The sequence below is a fragment of the Choloepus didactylus genome, chromosome 12, assembly GCF_015220235.1.
Source record: "Choloepus didactylus isolate mChoDid1 chromosome 12, mChoDid1.pri, whole genome shotgun sequence".
NCBI lineage: Eukaryota > Metazoa > Chordata > Mammalia > Pilosa > Megalonychidae > Choloepus > Choloepus didactylus.
In genome coordinates, this window is record NC_051318.1 from 94,250,064 (window position 1) to 94,269,563 (window position 19,500).

Genomic DNA, 19,500 nt, shown 5'->3' on the forward strand with positions numbered 1-19,500 from the left:
AAATAAAATTGTGCTCACACTCTGTTACTCAAAGAGGTGAGGGTCTCACCAGTTCAGAGATGTCTACCTCTGTTTGTGCATCAAATGCTAATTAAGGTACAAACCCAGTCAGGAGAACTCTGAGCACCAGGCTCTCTTACATTTTTCACTGCTCTGTACCCCAAAGTTTTATAGGATCTAAAGGCATGACTGGAAGTGCCTGCCCTCCAAGGAGTGATCATAGCAAGAAATATTTCCTCCATCTTATTCCCAGTTCAAATGTGGAAGTCAGACTTGGAAGAGCAAGGAGATTGGAGTAGACAGAGAAGGAATGAGGGGACATAAAATTCCAGCTGACTGGATTGGGATTTTGAAGGGTAAGTTCATGCACACTGGGGCCATTAGTACTTGTTCCTGTCCACTTTTTGTTTTGGGACATTCACCCCAAGAAGGGACCTAATCAGGAAAAGTGCCAGCCAGGAGGTGGGGTACCCCTTTTGGTGGCCCTCGGTTGGGAGGGGGCCGAGGAAAGCAAAATCCATAGCAAAGGCTTGAGAGCCATTCAGTATTTTTTTTCGGTTTTATCCCAGACTGGAGCTACTCTTTGGTCTGTTTGCTGAAGACAATTATCACAACCCAATACTGGATTTTCCAGGTCCTTGGCTTTTCTAATAGCTCTTGGCCACTTCCTGTGATGTGGCTAGAAATGAAACGTGTTGAAGTGCAGGTTAACTTTATCATTCAGTGTCAGCAACTCTAAGAATGGATTCAAGTGTTCTTGTTCATGGGAAATATATATGTGAATTATATTGTTTTTTCAAGGATGTGTGCAGCTTTCTCTTATATGTTCAGACGACAGAGGAATAGATGATAGATGATAGGGAAGGAGGGAGGGAAAGAAAAAAACGGTGGTGTGACAGGATGTTAAAGGTGGTGGATTGGGGTATCGGGGGAGGGGGGTCGGGGTATGCTGGAGTTCTATGAATGGGGTTTGTACTGTTTTTGCAACTGTTCCTGTAAGTTTGAATTTATCTCAAAATAAAATTTATTAAAAAAAAAAAAAAAAAAGAATGGATTCAAGAATCAACATTGACCGGACATATACTATGTTGTAGGCGCTAAACTAAGCCACTCTTCTTATTTAATCCTCCCAAGCATCAACAGAAATAGTAATTATTCTCTTTGTTTTCAGATGAGAGCAGGAAGGCCTCCTGATACGTCCGGGCTCATGCTGTAGGTGTGGATTTCACGCCGTAGTTCCCGAGGCAGGGTGTGGGACATGACGTAGAGTAAGTGGGATGTGGCTGTGCATTTTCAGGGCAGCTGGAAACTTCCCTACAAGTTGTCAAGGCACAGGAAAAGACAGAGACAAAACAGCCCTATGGATAAGATTTCTGCTTGAAGATTTTTGACGAGTGCAGTTGTTTTCAGACCTGGTTGATGGGCAGAAATAAGCATGGAGCTTTATAAAAATATTGGCTGGGGACCCTTCCCCAAGGAAGGTTTCAGTTGCTCTCGGGGAGTGCCTGGTGCTGGGAGAGAAGGTACACGGATCCCAGCTCTGCCACTAATAGGCAGCGGACATGAAACGTTACCTGGCTCCGGTGCCTTTGTTTCTGTGTCTGTAGAGTGGGGTTATACAAGTGCTTGCTGGGGAGGCACCTCAAAGGTTACTGTGAGGACAGAGTAAAGTGATATGACAGCTGTTAAACTGCCTGAAATGCCCCAAGTGCTTTATCATGGCACACTAGTAATGTGTGAGTGCAAGTTTCACCCCAACCTGTCAGTATTGGGGATCAAATATTCTTAAATTGTTGCTAATACGGAGTGCGTAGAATTGCAGATTACTGAAGCTTTCACTGTAATTTAGGTTCTTTCCTCTTTTTGTGCCCTCAATGGAGAAGTACTTTCTGTAGGTGAATTCGTATATAAACGTGCCACTCTCTTCTATAGGTTGAATACTCTCTGTTCTCTTATCTTTGCTTGGAATCACAGGGATTTTATAACTGAAAGGGTATTTTTGTCTAACTTTCAGCATTATCTTGAAATTTGTTGGTGGATATTTTCCCCAGTGCTCTTATTATTGCTGTGGAACCCAGACATGGGCACAGAATCTTACCAAAGTGGAATACAATGGAGTCATGGTGCACTGAGGCCACAGTGGCACCACAGTGAGACAAAGCAAAGTGCACGCTGAAGTGGAGACGGGGGAAGCCAGCCTGCACAGAGCAGCTGGAGCAGACGCGAGGGAGGCCAGCAGTGGAGACCAAGTGGCCCCTGAGAGAGGGAGGATCGAGCGTTCTGGCTGTGAACCACGTTGAATGGATTTCTTTTTCTTACAACTGAAGGAGCCTTGAGTAGGATGGGGGCTGGTAAGGATTGGGTGAAAGAGATACGCATTTTGGGGTGCAGACAACAAAGTGTGTAGAAGCAGGTGGGCCCGCAGTGGGGCGCAGGCTGCACTTCTGGGTGATGAGTCTTTTCCCAATCTACTCTGTTCTGAAAGTGCTCCCAGAGCACACGGGCCTGTCTAGGGCCTGCCAGCCTGTGCCTGGCAGGAGGCCAACGTGTGGAACCCAGTGTCTGTCGCATTTGGGCCTCTGCCATGTGCAGAACTGCTGAGTAAGAACAATAAACTACCCCCCTCGCCAGTCCTGTGATGCGCAAGGCTGACCACCCAGCCCCCTCAGCCCCACAATTTACAATTTAGAACCACCGATTCCTAAAACCAGAAGGGGCCTTACAGATCCTCTCCATCAGACCCCGTCCACTGCAGATACCCCTTTTCTGCTTACCAGCCTGTCTCCAACCACGTCCCCTCAATCATCAGACAAGTTTTTCCATCCCAGATCACTGGCGATTGCAACTGCCTCTGGCAGAATGCCTGGCAAAAATAAGCATTAGAGATGATGGGAAACGAGGGAACTCCAGTTCTAACTGCCTGGCTTTATTTCTTGTTCCTTTCTCGCATGTGTCTAGCCTTAATCCCTTAATCTCTCTTTTTTTGTAGTTCATGAGGAAATCAACCAATTGGGCCAAAGTGAAAAGCGTGTGTGTGTGTGTGTGTTTAAACTGTTATTTAAAATACCATGTTTTCTTTGCTATCCACTTGCAGCAGCATTGGTAAATGCAACTTGAGAAAAAAACATGTTTTCCATTTCAATTCATTAAGTTTGCAGTCTAAGTTTGGGGGACTTGGGGGTGTATCTTTGTGTAGGTGGCTAATAGAACATGATCTCCAAGCTGATTAACTGATGCTGTTAAGATTTTACTTGCCAGTGGTCTCTGGGGGTGATTAAGAGTTTAATTTTCTAACAGGCTATAAAGCTTGGGGAGTAAAAAGGACTCACTACTTCCAAAAGTTGCAGTGGGACAGGAACAGGGGAGAGTCCATTTGACTGAGCCCACTGGTGGGGGCGGCCTGGCGCAGGGGGCCGTGACTTGCTCCTGTCTCAGATCCCGGCTCCAAGCAGAACTAGAGCGTCATAGGGATCAGGCTTCTCACATGGGAAACGAGGAACGGGATGTCGTGGGGCTCGCAACTTAAGCAAAAGCTTCCAGTCATGGTGACTTGAGTTCCAGCCTTAGCCTGTTCACAGTTCCACTGTGACACGGTCAGGAACTTATCTTGGTTTTCTTCACTTTAAAAAACAGCTTATCACTTATCTCCCCAGACTATAGTGGGGAATAATTACTCAAAATCACACTCTCAGACATTTAGCAAATCATCAAAGGAGCGACAGGTATCTCCGGTATCTCTTTCCTCAGTGACACTCATTTCCCCATGCACTGTGCGTGTACAAATGGCTCACTCCAATGTTGGCTTTCAGTGGACCTTCTCCCAGAGGACTTAATTCTTACGTCTCCTCATGGCTATGAATCCAGGCACTTTCTTCCCTCTGTGAGGTGGAATTTACCTGTTAATCCTAGGAGTGTTAATGCAACAGAGCAGGCCCCCAATTGTGCAGACAGACCCAGACTCTCTCCGCTCCCTTCCCTGGCAGGAGCCAATGAAGACTCCTTGGTTGTGAGACTGCGGACATGAGTCTTACCTGTGTCCCCTGGCTGCCCGCCCCCCAACCAGCACCGAGGGCAGTGCTTAGAATGAAGCCGTGGGAAATTCTAGAATTGTCTGATGCACTGCAGTCTCTCCTCTTCTCCCACATTTAGTCCTGGAGGGAAAGGTTCTTCCCAGATAGCAGGACTTCAGTTATTTTCTAATGCTAAAGTCCAGGAGATAGAAATGGGGCATTATGCATTTTTTGGAGTGGCCTAAAGTTAGGTTACGTCATTAAAGGAAAGCTCTCTTTTTGGCTTGATTTTCAAATGGATATACAATATTTTTAATTACCCAAACCATGAATATATTTTCATTGTACAAATATACACATATATATACCCCCCTCTCCCACCTTGTCTTGTCTCCTATTCTAATCCCCTCTCCAGAGGAGACATCAAATAGCAAGTGGCCTGAGTCTGGCTCCTTTAACTCGGCCAAGTGCACTGGAGATTTGGCCGAATTGTGTGTACAGCAGTTCCTTCCTTTTTGTTGCTGAGTAGTATTCCATTGTATGACTGTATCACAGCTTATTTAGTCATCAGTTGGTGGACAATTGGGTGGTTTCCAATTTGGTGATTGTGATTAAAATGGCTATAAACATCTGTGTAAAGGTTCTTGTGTGAACGTACATTTTCATTTCTCCTGGGCATACTTAGGACTGGGGTTGCTGGGTTGTATAGTGGTGGTTTAACTCTGTAAGGAACTACCCAACTGTTTCCCAACACACTGGCCTGTTCTGCATTCCCATACACAGCGTTTGGAGCACTGGCTGCTCTGAATGTTCCTCAGCACATGGTACTGCCAGGTTTTGAAAATTTTAGCTATTCTAGCAGAAGTGGAGTGAAACTTTGTTGTGGTTTTAGTTTGCATATCCTTAATGACCAATGATGTTGAGCAGTTTGAACATCATGTGCTTATTTGACCATCCACATATATTCTTGGTGAAGTGTGTTTGCATTTTTTTGGGTCCATTTTTAAATTGGGTTGTTTGTTCTGTTATTATCGAATTTTGAGAGCTCTTTATATAGTTTGGATATGAGTCCTTTATTGTGTTTTAACTCTCTTTCAGCATCATTGATGAGATCATCACTTAGCTAGCTCTGAAATTGTTACCAGTAGCGTCATGCTTTAGTGGTATTTCTTCAGATGCCCCCACTTGACACATAAGTGGGTGGTTGGGAGGCGAGTCTGGGCAGCAGGCTGGCTTAAAGGACTCGGGAGAGAAGCCTGCAGCTTCTCAATCATTTGTAACTTTTCTCAATCCACTTTCCCTAACAGTGTATCAACTAGCTTTGACACAGCTCTATCCATCCCTTTACCATCCCTAGATGTTTTTATGGAAAAAAAAAATTATTGTGGTTAACACTTACACAACACAAAATTTCTCATTTTAACCATTTTCCATTATACAATTCAATGGTATTAATTACATTCACAATATCGTGCTAGCATCACCACCATCCATTACCATAACTTTTCTATCACCTTTCCAAAGGCTCTGTATCTATTACACATTAATTTCCCATTCCCTCCCACTACCCCTGTCCCTGGTACCCTGTAATCTACCTTCTGTGTCTATGAATTAGCTTATTCTAGTTACCTACTATGAGTGAAATAATACAGTATTTGTCCTTTTGGGCCATAATGTCTTCAAGGTTCATTCATGTTGTAGCATGTGTCAGAACTTCATTTCCTTTTTTATGGCCGAATAATATCTCACTTTATGTACACACCACACTTGCTAATCGACTCATCTGTTGGGCTGCTTCCACCTTTTGGCTATTGTGAGTAACGCTGCTATGAACATCCGTGTTCAAGTATCTATTCAAGTCCCTCCTTTCAATTCTTTTGGGTATAAGTGTGATTGCTGGGTCACACAGTAATCCTATGTTTAATTTATTGAGGAACTGCTAAACTGTTTCCAATGTCTGCACCATTTTACATTCCTACCAACAATTTGCAAGTGCTCCTGTTTCTCCCCATCTTTGTCAACACTTATTTCCATTTTTTTTTTTTAATAAAAATGTCTCACTGTGGTTTTCAATTGCATTTCCCTGATGGCAAATGATGTGGAGCACCGTTCATGTGCTTATTGGCCACTGCATATCTTCTTTGCAGAAATGTCTAGGTCCTTTGTCCATTTTTAAATTGGGTTGTCCTTTGGTTATTGAGTTGTAGGAGTTCTTTACATAGGTGGGATATTAAACCCTTATCTGATTTATAGTTTCCAAATATTTCCTCCCATTCTGTAGGCTGTCTTTTCACTTTCTTGATGTCCTCTGACACCCATGTGTTCTTGAACCCCTGTGTTCACTCTCATGGGGTAAGCAAACCAGGCTGGGTCTGCCTTTGCAAAGCCTAGCACTCTGGATTTTTCATCTGTAACTAGTAATGTGCACTGGGGGCCAGTCATCTCTAATTGAGGAAAAGGATAAGAACTCTCCACTTCTGCCTCAGGTCTCAGCCTTGGTTAGGTCCTCTGGTCTAGCTGGGAATCACAGGGCTCCAGCATACGAGTTACTTGACCCCATTTAGCTCTTGCTCCATATTTATCACTGTGCCAGTTTGAATGTATTGTGTCCCCCAAACACCATTATCTTTGACATAGTCTTGTGGGGCAGACATTTTGGTGCTGATTAGATTTGCTTGAAATGTGCCCCACCCAGCTGTGGGTGATGACTCTGATGAGATATTCCCATGGAGGCATGGCCCCGCCCATTCAGGATGGGCCTTGATCAGTGGAGCCATATAAATGAGCTGACTCAAAGAGAAGGAACTCAGTGCAGCTGTGAGTGACATTTTGAAGAGGAGCAAGCTTGCTAGAGAGGAATGTCCTGGGAGAAAGCCATTTTGAAACCAGAACTTTGGAGCAGACGCCAGCCATGTGCCTTCCCAGCTTACAGAGGTTTTCCGGACACCACTGGCCATCCTCCACTGAAGGTACCCGATTGTTGATGTGTTACCTTGGACACTTTATGGCCTTAAGACTGTAACTGTGTAACCAAATAAACCCCCTTTTATAAAAGCCAATCCATTTCTGGTGTTTTGCATTCTGGCAGCATTAGCAAACTAACAGAAGCCTTTCCCTTGATTCCCCAAAGATGGAATTAATCATTTCATTCTCTGTGCTACCTCCATATTTTACATATTTTATATACGGTGATAACTAACACTGACAGTACGTTTTGTGTCACAGTGTCCTAAGTGCTTTACAGATGTTGGCTTACTTAAGTTTCAGCACAATTTTATGATGTAGACGCTCTTAATATTCCTATTTTGCAGATGAGGAAACAAAGGCACAGAAGGTAAGCAACTAGCTGCAGGTCATGGTTATGAATCCAGGTAGCTCTTAGAACATTCTGCCATGTGTTTCTACTGCTGTACTTAATACACCACGCTGCCATTTATTTGCTTCCAAGTCCTTTTCAATCCTGTAAGTTCTTGACAGAAGGACCTGTCTTATTTGTTCATCTCAGTATCTCTGGTACTTGGCAGTACCAAGATGACGTACTTCCTTTGTGCTCACTGGGCCACTGCAGAGACCCTCAACTGTGAGGGGCCAAATCAGCAACTTTCTCATGAGCCTGGAACTGAAGGTTTAATAGGTGGTCAAGGATATAAGAAAATCAAGTCCACTGGCCATCTGCAGTACTCCTGGAAAATGACCATCACCTCATCTAAATCCAGAATGAACAGGGACATCACTCCACAAACGAGAAGCTCCACAACCTTAACAAGAATTGGAAACCAATCTCTAAAGGGAAAACAACTCAAGCAGAATCCAGAAGCAATTCTTTTTGGTTTGGGAAAGATGGCTCTTGAGACTCTGTGACCCATTAGTTACTGAGGAGAAAAACACAAGGCACCGTGGGTGGTAGGTTATAGCTGGGGTGACCAGCAGAGTAGCACCCCTTACCGAACACCTAATAGGGACTAAGAGCCTGCACACCTGAGTGCTGTCCTTGGACTTGAATACTGCCTCTGCCACCGAGTTCTATGAGAACCTGGAAGGGCTCTTTACTCTCTCAGCGCCTCGGGTTCAACACCTATAAACAAGGGTAACAGAGAACCCATGTTATTAAGGTCGCTGAGGATCAAATGAGTCAACATGAGTCAAATGCTAACACAGTGCCTGGCACAGAGTTAAGGATCTAAGAAACCTGAGCTAGCATTCTTCCCACAGGCAGAGAAATGCCGGTATGAGGAGAACATTATCATGCACAGCGATCACCTTCACCCCTGGTGCCCAACACAGAGTGGGCATCAATAGTTTTTCATGGGATGAATGAATGGCAAAATAATTAACGAGATTTTGTACAAGGAGAGGAACTAGAATGGTAATTGGAAGTGGGGCCTAAATGCAGCAAGCCCAGCCCAATATTCTTTAATTCAGTCTTCTATATAAGGAGATCATTACATTCTAGACATCCACTATATTAGTTCATAAAATGACTGTGAGGTGTTGTATAAAACCTTCTTTGTGTCTTAGGAGTCATCATTGGTTAAGCTATATTCAAGGAAGTTTTTAAATTAAGAATATATTACTGCATTCCAATGCTTTAAAAATTGAAAATCCATGTAAAGCATAAATAGCAACACTGAATTAACTGGAATATTCCAACTGACAGCAACACTATTTCTTACTAGACTGTGCCTGCCTCTTTTCCCTAGCACTTTTATGTCCCCAGTGCATGGGATGTATTAATTCTCAACACATACTCATCAAGTAAATAAACAGCCACATTCCATGACCATACCAGTGCCCAGCAACATATTCTTTTGGTGATACTTACACTTCCAAAAAACAAATAAAAACTCAGATCATTTTAAGAACTTTTAAATACAAATCTCAACATTTTTAATGTAGAAAGAAAATTATTCCTCAAAGACCTAAAATTTAAGACTAAATGACTAGGCAGAATGTAGTTTAAACTGGAAGCTGAAGCATCTGAAAAGTTCTTTTTAACTTAGAAGCTGCTAAAAGCCACTGACTTTCTTATAGCAAACTATTAAAGACTGGTCTATTTGCCAGACAGTTCATCATATTATTGTATTAAAAACGAAGGAAGTATATTAAAAAAGGTTAAAGAGTGACCTCTGATCCCTTCCTCTTAGATGTTATGAAAATTATATTAGGCCCAGAACTCAGATCAGAAAGAAAACCTGAATCAAAAAGTGAACAAGCTCACCATCTACTAGACTTACACAAATGCTAGGGAAATGCCAATGTATTGAAGAGAAGTTGGGTGTGTGGCAGATAAAGTCATAATGCAGGTGAAGTCTGAGCACAAGGCAGCCTTTCCTTTCACCTCAGCACCCCACCCCCATCACATTCCACTGGGACCCTTCACTCACACTAAGTCTAAATAACAGACCCCCCTTTAAAGACATAACCCCTATCTGACTATCTGAAGTGTGACAGAGATAAACCTTTAGCAAAAGGATCTTGACTTGAAAGGTGGAAGTTTCTTCTTCATTCTGTAGGTGTCTCGGTTCAAGTAGGGATACCAAAGAGAAGCTCCCTCTTCTTCACAACTTTGCCTGGTGTCAACTCCACTGACCTGGTTTGGAGTTGGGATTCAGAGGGTGGGGGAAGAGAGAACTCTGGGAAAGTCCACTCTGATAGTCACTCTGCCCCATGGTAGAAATCCCCCAAAGGGGAACAAGACCTCACGATGGTATGTTGGGCAGAAAATGGTTCTATAAAATGGACATAACTTACCTCTCAGCATTGTTTCTGAGGATTAAATGAGATAATATTTTAGAACATTTAACGCTAGGCATATAAGGGCTTCGTAAGTGTTTACTATTATTTTACTGATATGTACCTACAACAGTAAAAATAAGCTTCAAAGGAAATTTGTTCACAGATCATTAGGAACAAGTACAACACTGTTGAAATCCGTAAGAGCTGCTCATGATACAACAGAGCAAAATTTATTTTCTTTTTTAAAGATACATCACTTCAGAAGTTACTGTGGCAACAAGTAATTTCAAATCTTTCCAATGCTCAGGAAACACAATCTTATCATATTTTCTCAATTAGAACATCCCTTAAGTGTATATACTAGAGGAGTTTAAACATCTCATCCATTAAATATGGCCTTCCTGTCTTCTTATGATGTGACATCTTATTAGAGATGTGTGTCTTCCCTGTCAGCTTTCCTCTCTCTCAGCTGCACAGTGATTACAAGGAATTAGGATGCCTACTTCTGGGCTGTCAGAAGCAAGAGAGTCCTGACCAAAAGCATAAGTGAACTGGGCGGAAGGTGGATGTGGTGGTTTAGGGCCGTATGTACTCCAGAAAAATACGTTGTTGAAGTTAATCCACTTGGGGGTATGAACCAATTGTAAGCCCGACCTTTTGATGAGGTTACTTCAGATAAGGTATGGCCTGCCTCTATCAGGATGAGTCTTAATTCTATTACTGGAGTCCTTTTTAAGTGAATAAAATTCAGACATAGAGAGAGAAAGCCACAGAGAGCAGCCAGAAGCTGAATATCAATGGAACCTGGAAGAGGAGGGAGAGACTAGGAGTTGCAGCCATATACCTTGCCATGTGACAAGGGAAGGACCAAGGATCGATAGCAGCCAGCCCCCAAATGCCAAGTTTTTGGGGAGAAAGCATCCCCTTGATGCTTCATCATTGTTTAAGCCAGCCCACTGCATGGTATTTGCTTGAGCAGTCAAGGAAACCAAAACAGGGGAGTCTCCTCCACAATTTACTGCCATATTTTAGGCAATTAAAAAAAAATTAATAAGGAATGACACTTGTCTACCATATGACCCAGTTTAACTACCCTACTGAAGAGACTACACGTGTCTGAAGAGACCCAAGCAGACACAATCAGGTGTGAGGAGGTAAAAGGTAACTATAATAAGCTGAAGAAAGAAGATTTACAGAAATATCAAAACATAACTTCAAATGAGACACAGCTCTGAACTGGAAACCCTGTGAGCAGTCACTGAATTCAATCTGGCAGACATTGTCACCACAAAAATAAAATGCATGGGTAGAGGAGACACAGGTCTATTTCAGGATAGTAGCATAGATCAAAAAAGACAAGTCTGGGGGAAAGATATATGCTATGAACCAAGCACATAACAGGTACACAGAATTCTTATTTTCTATACAGATTTCTTTATCATACATTATATATTTGTTCAAGTAAGCAACAATTGCAAAGTAATGGGGATATGCTTGATTCCTGCACCCAAACAAGGTATAACACCACATTTGGAAGTGGAGTGGGGAATGGGACCACCCTCCTTAGTCAGAATTTTATTTTAGAGAAATGCAAGGATAAAAATTTTCTTAGTGCAATGGTACTCAACTTCTGAATTCTGGTGTTGTGTTGCATTTTTAAAATGAAATAATAATAACACTTATCTTAATGCACAGATATTTCCTTGCATTGTTTTAATTATACAGCACTTTCTTAAATCTTTGGCATTTATTACTCTGTTGCAAACAACTAGAAGCACCTGACAAGATGAACAAGCCAAAAAACCTTTCACTGTGCTTAGCTTGTGAAAGCTCCTTTTTTTGGGGTGGTCTTGTTTGTGTGTATGATTTTGGACTGCCTAATATATAACATTTGTGCTAGAAAAAAACTTTAAATGTGTACATGTACTGATTTAATTTTAAAATTAATTAGAAAGATAAATGAAACACTTTCACCCGACAGGAATGACTTAAGACATGAACCTTTTCTGTCTGAACACACCGGCCTCACTTCCACTTCCTCCTAAAGATACACAACCCGACTTTAATTTGTCATATGATGGTCAATACATGCTTGCTGAGTGCATAGTAAAATTCTGGGTGCAAAGTGAGTCTCTGAAGTTTATAATCTGTTTGGAGGAGATAAATATTGGAATTCTGGAGAGGTATTTAATTTTTAATTATTTGAAAAGCAAGTAAAACAACCCCACCAATTGACCATAATTTTTTCCATTCCTCATATCAGTATCACTAGGGTAAGATAAGCTAAACTGTGATCTTTGTAGAAACATTAAATGCTCTCCTTTCACTAATGTACTTTTGAGCATGAAATGTGATCACCTGTTTAAAAAAAAAGAGACAAATATTCTTTGACAATTCAGAATGAGGAACTTTGGCTTTTTATTCCTTTTAAGTGTTTCTGTAGTTGACTATTTTTCTTGCTACACTTTTCATTTTGGATCTGTCTTACCTTAGGCTCCTCAAAAATACAGCAAGGATGGAATGTCCTCATTTAAAAACTATTTCCTAATTTTACATTTTAAAAGTTAATACTTAAAAAGAAAAATCCTCTTTAATCCTTCATCCCTACCATCTTCATGAATAATCTGGTTGAATACTAGGTAAGTCTATAAATAAATTTGTTCTTTCTCCTTGAAAAACACTTAAGCTTTATAAGAATTAATGTTTTAAAAAATGTAACAAGAGAAATTAAAGTACAAATCATTTTTTCCCTATGAACAGATGGTGCTCAAGTATTCAAGTACCAATATTGCTTACTTATTAGTATACTAGCACATCCCCATTTAGTTGCTTCATTACTGTGGTGGTATACAGTCTTCTTAATCACTCTTTTCTTCTCCTTGATAGTGTCTGTACTCTGGCTTCAGTTCCCATGTGTTTTTGTGGGTCCCTTTTACATTTTGAATACCAATTTCTTTTAAGATGTCCTTCAGGTATCCCTGAAAAAACAAAACAAAACAAAACAAAAATCCCAAAAGATGAGATTATGAAGGCAGGAAATTCAATTTAAAATAAAATGACATGCCAAAGCACATTTACAAGTAATAAAAATTATGATCCTGGGGAATGAGGTCAACAAAATGGCAGTGTGAAATGCTCCAGGGTTCCATCCCCCTAATTTTTCAACAAGCAAAAACAACAAGGGTTACAGTAACTGGGTGATTGTTGAATCAGGAAAAAAGCAACTTAAAAATGACTGGAAAACCTCTTGGTGCTCTTTCTTTCCTGGCTCTGTGTGGAAGGAGCCTACGCTCTCGGTGCATTTCTCCGTCCTGGTTCCAAGGGAGCAGGGTAATCCCTATGTGCAAACTGCGGTGCATGTATGCCTGTGCCAGTCTGTCTGGTGGCAGCCTGAAGGACTGAACTAGACACTTGTCTCTGTCTTGACATCCAAGAAATTGCTCTGGATGTAGAAGTGGCTTGTGGGGCAGCTAAATCAGTGTAAGAAACAATGAAATATCAGTGTCCTGGGGCAAAGGCTTAGTGGCTTTAAGAAATAAAATAGAGCATCCAGGATTGGGAGGAAAGACAGTTTCCTACAAGAAGACAATGCATTTGGATCTGCACAAATGGGGAAATTCCTAAGGCCATGAGCGTGCGTGCCCAGGACAAGACACATACTCAGAGAAGACTGAAGAGGACTGCATGCTTTTGCCTTGGGCAGTTCTTCAGGTTCACTGTTAAGGTGGTTTTGCTCTGAAGGAGAGCACCAGCCAACACAGAGCCAATCTGCAAAGACTGCAGAAAGTGTTTTTGTTTTGTTTTGTTTTATTTTATTTTGGTTAGCTCCTAGCAGAAAGATTCAGTGAACTTGAAGAAAAGGCAATTGAAATTATTCAGGCTGAGGAACATCAAGAAAAAAGAATGAAGAAAAGTAAACAGATCCTAAAAGACCAACTAGACCAAAGAGAAATAGAACACACATTCTTCTCTAGGGCACATGGGTCATTCCCCAGGAGAGACCTATGTTAGGTCACAAAAGTCTCAATGAATTAGAAATACTGATGTTACAGAATACATCTTCTCCAACCACAACGGAATGAAGCTAGAAAAGAACAACAGTGAAGGAACTGGAAAATTCACAAATAAGTGGACATTAAACAATGCACTCTTAAACAACCAACGGATCAAAGAAGAAATCTCACGGGAAATTAGGAAATGCCTTGAAATGAATGAAAACAAAAACACAGTATCCCAAAACTTATGGGATGCAGCAAAGGCAGAACTCTGAGGGATATTCATAGCTGTAAATGCTGGTCATTAAAAAAAATCTCAAATCAGAGATCTAAGTTCAAAACTGGAGGAACTAGATAAACAAAAGCAAATTAAACACAAAGCAAGCAGAAAGAAGGAAATAAAGATCAGAGGAGAGAGAAATGAAATACATAATAGAAAATACAGAACAGAATCAATGCAACCAAAGGTAGGCTCTTTGAAAAGAGCAATAAAATTGACAAACCCTCAACTAGAATGACAAAAACAAAGAGGATGCAAATAACTAAAATCAGAAACTGGGGGGAGAGGGGACAATACTACTGACCTCACAGAAATAAAAGGATTATAAGAGTATACTATGAACAAATGTATGCCAATAAAGTCTATAACTTGAATGAAATAGACAAATTCTCAGAACACAGAAATTACCCAGAATGACCCAAGAAGAAATAGAAGACCTCGAAAGACCAATAACAAGACACTGAATCAGTAAAAAACAAACAAACAAACAAAAACCCAACAAAGATAAGTCCAGGATCAAATGGCTTCACTTATTTCACTGAACATTCAAGAATAATTACTTGACTCTTCCAAAGACTTGAAGAGGAGGGAATACTTCCTTCCTCATTCGGTGATTCTACGAGGCCAGCATTACCCTACTACCAAAGCCATATAAAGATATCACAAGAAAATTAATATGCAAGAATCTTCAACAAAATACTAGCAAATTGAGTCTAACAACACAAATATTAAAAGAATTATACACCATGGCCAAGTGGGATTTATCCCAGGAATGCAAGAGTGGTTCACCATAAGAATGTCAATTAATATTATACACTGAATTAATACAATGAGAGGAAAAAGCCCATAACAATCTGAATTGATATAGAAAAGGTAACCAACAAAATCTGTACCCTTTCTTGACAAAAAACACGAAAAAACCTATAAATATAAGGGAACTTCCTCAACATGATAAAGGGCATATATATGTAAACATCCCACAGCTAACATCATACTCAATGACGGAAGCTGGGGAGTTTCTCCCTTAAGATCAGGAACAAGGATGCCTCCTTTCACCACTACTATTCAATCTTGTCCTGGAGGTGTTAACCAGAGCAATAAGGCAAGAAAAAGAAAAAAGAAAAAAGAAAAAAAGAAAAAAAAAAAAAAAAGGGAATCCAAATGAAAAGAAGTAAAACTTTCCCTAGTCACAGATGACCTGATCCTGTATACAGAAAACCCCAAAGAATCTACAAATCCATAAGAAAGCTACTTGAGCTAATAAACAAATTAAGCAAAGTGGCAGGATACAAAATCAACACATAAAAAAAAAATCAGTAGTGTTCTATAAGCCAGCAAGGAACAATCTGAAAAAGAAATAAAACAATTCCATTTACAATAGCATCCAAAAGATAAAATAACTAGGAATAAATTTAACCAAGATGTAAAGGACTTGTACATGGAACACTGCAAAACTATGAAAGAAATTAAAGAAAATCAAAATAAATGAATAGATATTCTGTGTTCATGGATTGGAAAACAATATTGTTAATATATTTGTACTATTCAAAGTGATTTATAGATTCAACACAATCCCAATCAAATTCCAACAGCTGTCTTTGTAGAAATGGGAAAGCCAAAAGACCCCAAATAGGCAAAACCACCTTTAGAAGGAACAAAGTTGGAGGACTCACACTTCCCAATTAAAAAAATTATAAAGCTACAGTTATAAAACACAGCGTGGAACTGACACAATGACAGACATATAGACCAGTGGAATAGAACTGAGTGTTCAGTAAAAACCTGCACACCTATGTCCAACTGATTTTTGACAAGGGTGAAATTCCATCCACCGGGAAAGAATGGTTTCTTCAACAAATGGTGCTGGGAAAAACTGAATATCCATATCCAAAAGAATGAAACTGGATTCATACCTTACACCATGTACAAGTAATTCAAAAGAGAACAAAGATTTAAATATAAGAACTAAAACTAGAAAACTCCTAGAAGGAAACATAGGAGGGTAACTTCAGGACCCTCGTATTAGGCAATGGATTCATGAGCAACAAAAGAAAAAAAAATAGATAAACTGGACTTCATCAAAACTAAAACCTTAAAAACTTTTGTACATGAAAAGACATTATGAAGAAAGTAAAAAGATAGCATACAGAATGGGAAAAAAATACTTGGAAACCATATATCTGATAAGAGTTTAATATCTAGAATATAAAAGAAATCCTACAACTTAGTAATAAAAAGACAAACAACCCAGTTAAAAAGTGAGCAAAGGACTTGACACTTCCCAAAGAAGATATACAAATGGCTAATAAGCACATGAAAAGATGCTTAACATCATTAGCCAAAGGGAAATGCAAATCAAAACCACAATGAGATATCATTTCATACTCAATAGGATGGCTCTTATTTAAAAAAATGGAAAATAAGTGTTGGCGAAGATGCAGAGAATTATAACCTCTCATACATTGTTGGGAATATAAAATGGTATAGCCACTGTGGAAAAGAGTTTGGCGGTTCTTCCGAAAATTTAGTATAGACTTACCATATGACTAGGCAATCCTACTTCTAGATATATGCCTAAAAGAACTGAAAGTAGGGATTTGAACAGAAATTTTACACCAATGTTCAGAGCATCATTACTCACAACAGCCAATAGGTGGAAACAACCCAATCATCCACCATCAGAAAAATGTATAAACAAAATGTGGCATATACACACAATGTAGTACTATTCAGCCATAAAAAGAAATGAAGTTTTAAAACATGCTACAACATGGCTGAATCCTGAAGACATCATATTGAGTGAAAGAGCCAGACACAAAAGGACAAATGTATGGTTTCACTTATGTGAACTAACTAAATATGCAATTCATAGAGACCAAAAGCAGATTACTGGTTACCAAGGGTGGATAGGGAATGAAGGGAGTGGGGAATGGGGAGTTATGCTTAATGGGTACTGAGTTCCTGTTTGAGGTGATGGAAAAATTTTGGTAATGGGTGGTGTTGATGGTAGCACAACACTTTGAATGTAACATTTTGAATTGTGTACTTCAAAGTGGTTATAATGGGAAATCCTATGTTATACATATGTTACCATGATAGAAAGTTTAAAGCTGGTATCTAGGAGTAAAAGGAGTAACTGAGGTTAGTTTATACCCATTAGTAAAATGTAGTTGACTCGCTAATTAGCTACTCATCTTGGTAGATGTAGGACTGATATCTGACTTGTGTATGAGGCCCAAAGGAAAGATGTGAGCGATTGTGTAGGACAGAACTCTGTATTAGGGTATTTTATGTCTCTGAAAATTCAATGGACATATACCAAATGATTACCATTTTCATGGAAATTGCTGGCTATGATAAGTATAATATAAAATCCCATTTCTGGGAGGACTTCTGGGAAGATGGTGGAATAGGTGAGCGGAATGGACTTCTCCTCCACGAAAGAAACTAGAGAGGGGCCGGAGGATGCCTGGGACCATGGTTTCAGGGTATTATTGGCCATAGAGGGTCCCCCACAGTACGTGGACAAAAACATGAGATGACGACTTGAGGGATGGGGTGAGTTTGGCCAGGTCCACCTCCCAGGTCGGCGGTGGTGGGATGCCCTCCAGGCAAGGGAGTGAGCAGCGGCTCTCCACTCCCATGCACCTACTTTGGTGGTTAGCCGGGGAGGTGATCCTCCACAGCGAGACAGTTGGGAGCGCCTCTGAGGGAACCCAGGAGACAGCATTTGCTCTCCCGCCATGGAAGTCCAGGGGGTGCCCTGGCAAGAGGCAGGGAAAGGAGAGGGTGCCATACCAGTGCATGAGGAGCCCCTTCTACATCCCAGAGACTCGCAGGTGCATGGCAGGCAGGGACAGGCAGGGAGCAGGGCATGTATGATCTGCAGGACACCCTGGAGCAGACTCCCTGCTTAATTGCTCAGGGCGCACAACACAGCCCCAGAGCAGGCTGTCCCCAGTGCACATGGAGAACTGGTGCACTAATTGGTTCCCCACCCAGTTTGGACTCTGCCCAGCACACAGGAGAAGTTTGAGGAAGACCAACCTGAGAGCACCACCTGCTGGTAGGATAGGGAAACTGCACTCCAGCAAGCTGCAGCTCTTCCAAATTATATATAAATGCTCAATAATCCTGCATTTTCCAAAATAATCTTATCAAGACAAGCAAATGCCCTGAAGCCAACAGAAAATCACAAAGCGCTTGAAGAATCCAGAAGATATGGACAAGCCAAATGAACAAATTAAGAAGCCAGAAGAGACACAAAATTTAGAGCAATTAATTAAAGAAGTACAAACAAATCTCCAAAACAACTTCAACAAGATGGCTAAGGACATAAAGGAAATCAAGAAGACTCTAGAAGAGCATAAAGAAGAATTTTAAAGAGTAAATAAAAAAACAGCAGATATTATGGAAATAAAAGACACCATGGATCAAATTAAAAATATACTAGAGACACCCAACAGCAGACTGGAAGAGGCAGAAGAAAGAATAGGTGAACTAGAAGACAAGGCAATTGAATGTGAATGCATAAAAGAATAAATGGTGAAAAAAACTGAAAAATTTGAAATGGAGCTCAGAGAAATGATGGACAATATGAAGTGAACAAATATAAGAATCATCAGGGTCCCAGAAGAAGGGTAAAGGGCTAGGAAGAGTCTTTCAAGACACAGTTGGGGAAAACATCCCAACCCTTCTAAACAACATAAAAATGGAAATCAAAGATGCCCAATGAACTCTAAATAGTATAAACAAAACAAAACAAAACAAAAACCTACTCTAAGACATATATTGATTAGATTGTCAAACAACATGAAACTAAGTAATGACTGACTACTCAGCAGGCACTAAGGAGGTGAGAAGGCAGTGGTATGACAGTTAAGATTCTGAAAGAGAAAAATTGCCAGCCAAGAATTCTTTATCCAGCAAAGCTCTCCTTCAAAATTGAGGGAGAGCTTAAAATTTTCACAAACAAATGCTGAGAATTTGTTAACAAAAGACACACACTGCAAGAAATACTAAAGAGAGCTCTACCAACTGAGCAAAAAAGAAAGGAGAAAGAGGTCTGGAGAAGGGCACAAAACTGAAGAGTGTTAGTAAGGGTAACTTAAAGGAAAAAAGGGAGAGGAAAAAAATTTAGATCTAATAACTAAAAACCAAAGGATAAGATGGGTGGCTCAAGAACTCCCTTCATAGTAATAACTTTGAATGTGAATGGATTACCCTCCAATTAAAAGATATAGACTAGTAGAATGGATTAAAAAGTATGACCCATTGAAATCTTGTTTACAAGAGACTCATCTTAGACCCTGCGATACAAAGAGACTGAAAGTGAAAGGATGGAAAAAAATATTCTATGCTAACTGCAACCAAAAGAAAGCTGGGGTAGCTACACTAACATCAGACAAGATAGACTTTTAATGCAAAGTTGTAATAAGAGACAAAGGACACGCTATATTAATAAAAGGGATAATTCACC

At 40.3% G+C, this 19,500-nt stretch overlaps 1 protein-coding gene across 1 annotated transcript in view; it reads right to left on the reverse strand.

The window, feature by feature from the left end:
• Positions 1 to 9,944: 9,944 nt before the first annotated feature.
• Positions 9,945 to 19,500, reverse strand: part of GTF2F2 (general transcription factor IIF subunit 2) — a 229,870-nt gene continuing 220,314 nt past the window's right edge. Inside the window, exon 8 of the mRNA XM_037799715.1 lies at positions 9,945 to 12,724. Coding sequence (XP_037655643.1) covers positions 12,605 to 12,724 — 120 coding nt within the window. The 3' untranslated portion in view covers positions 9,945 to 12,604. The remainder of the gene's footprint in view (positions 12,725 to 19,500) is intronic.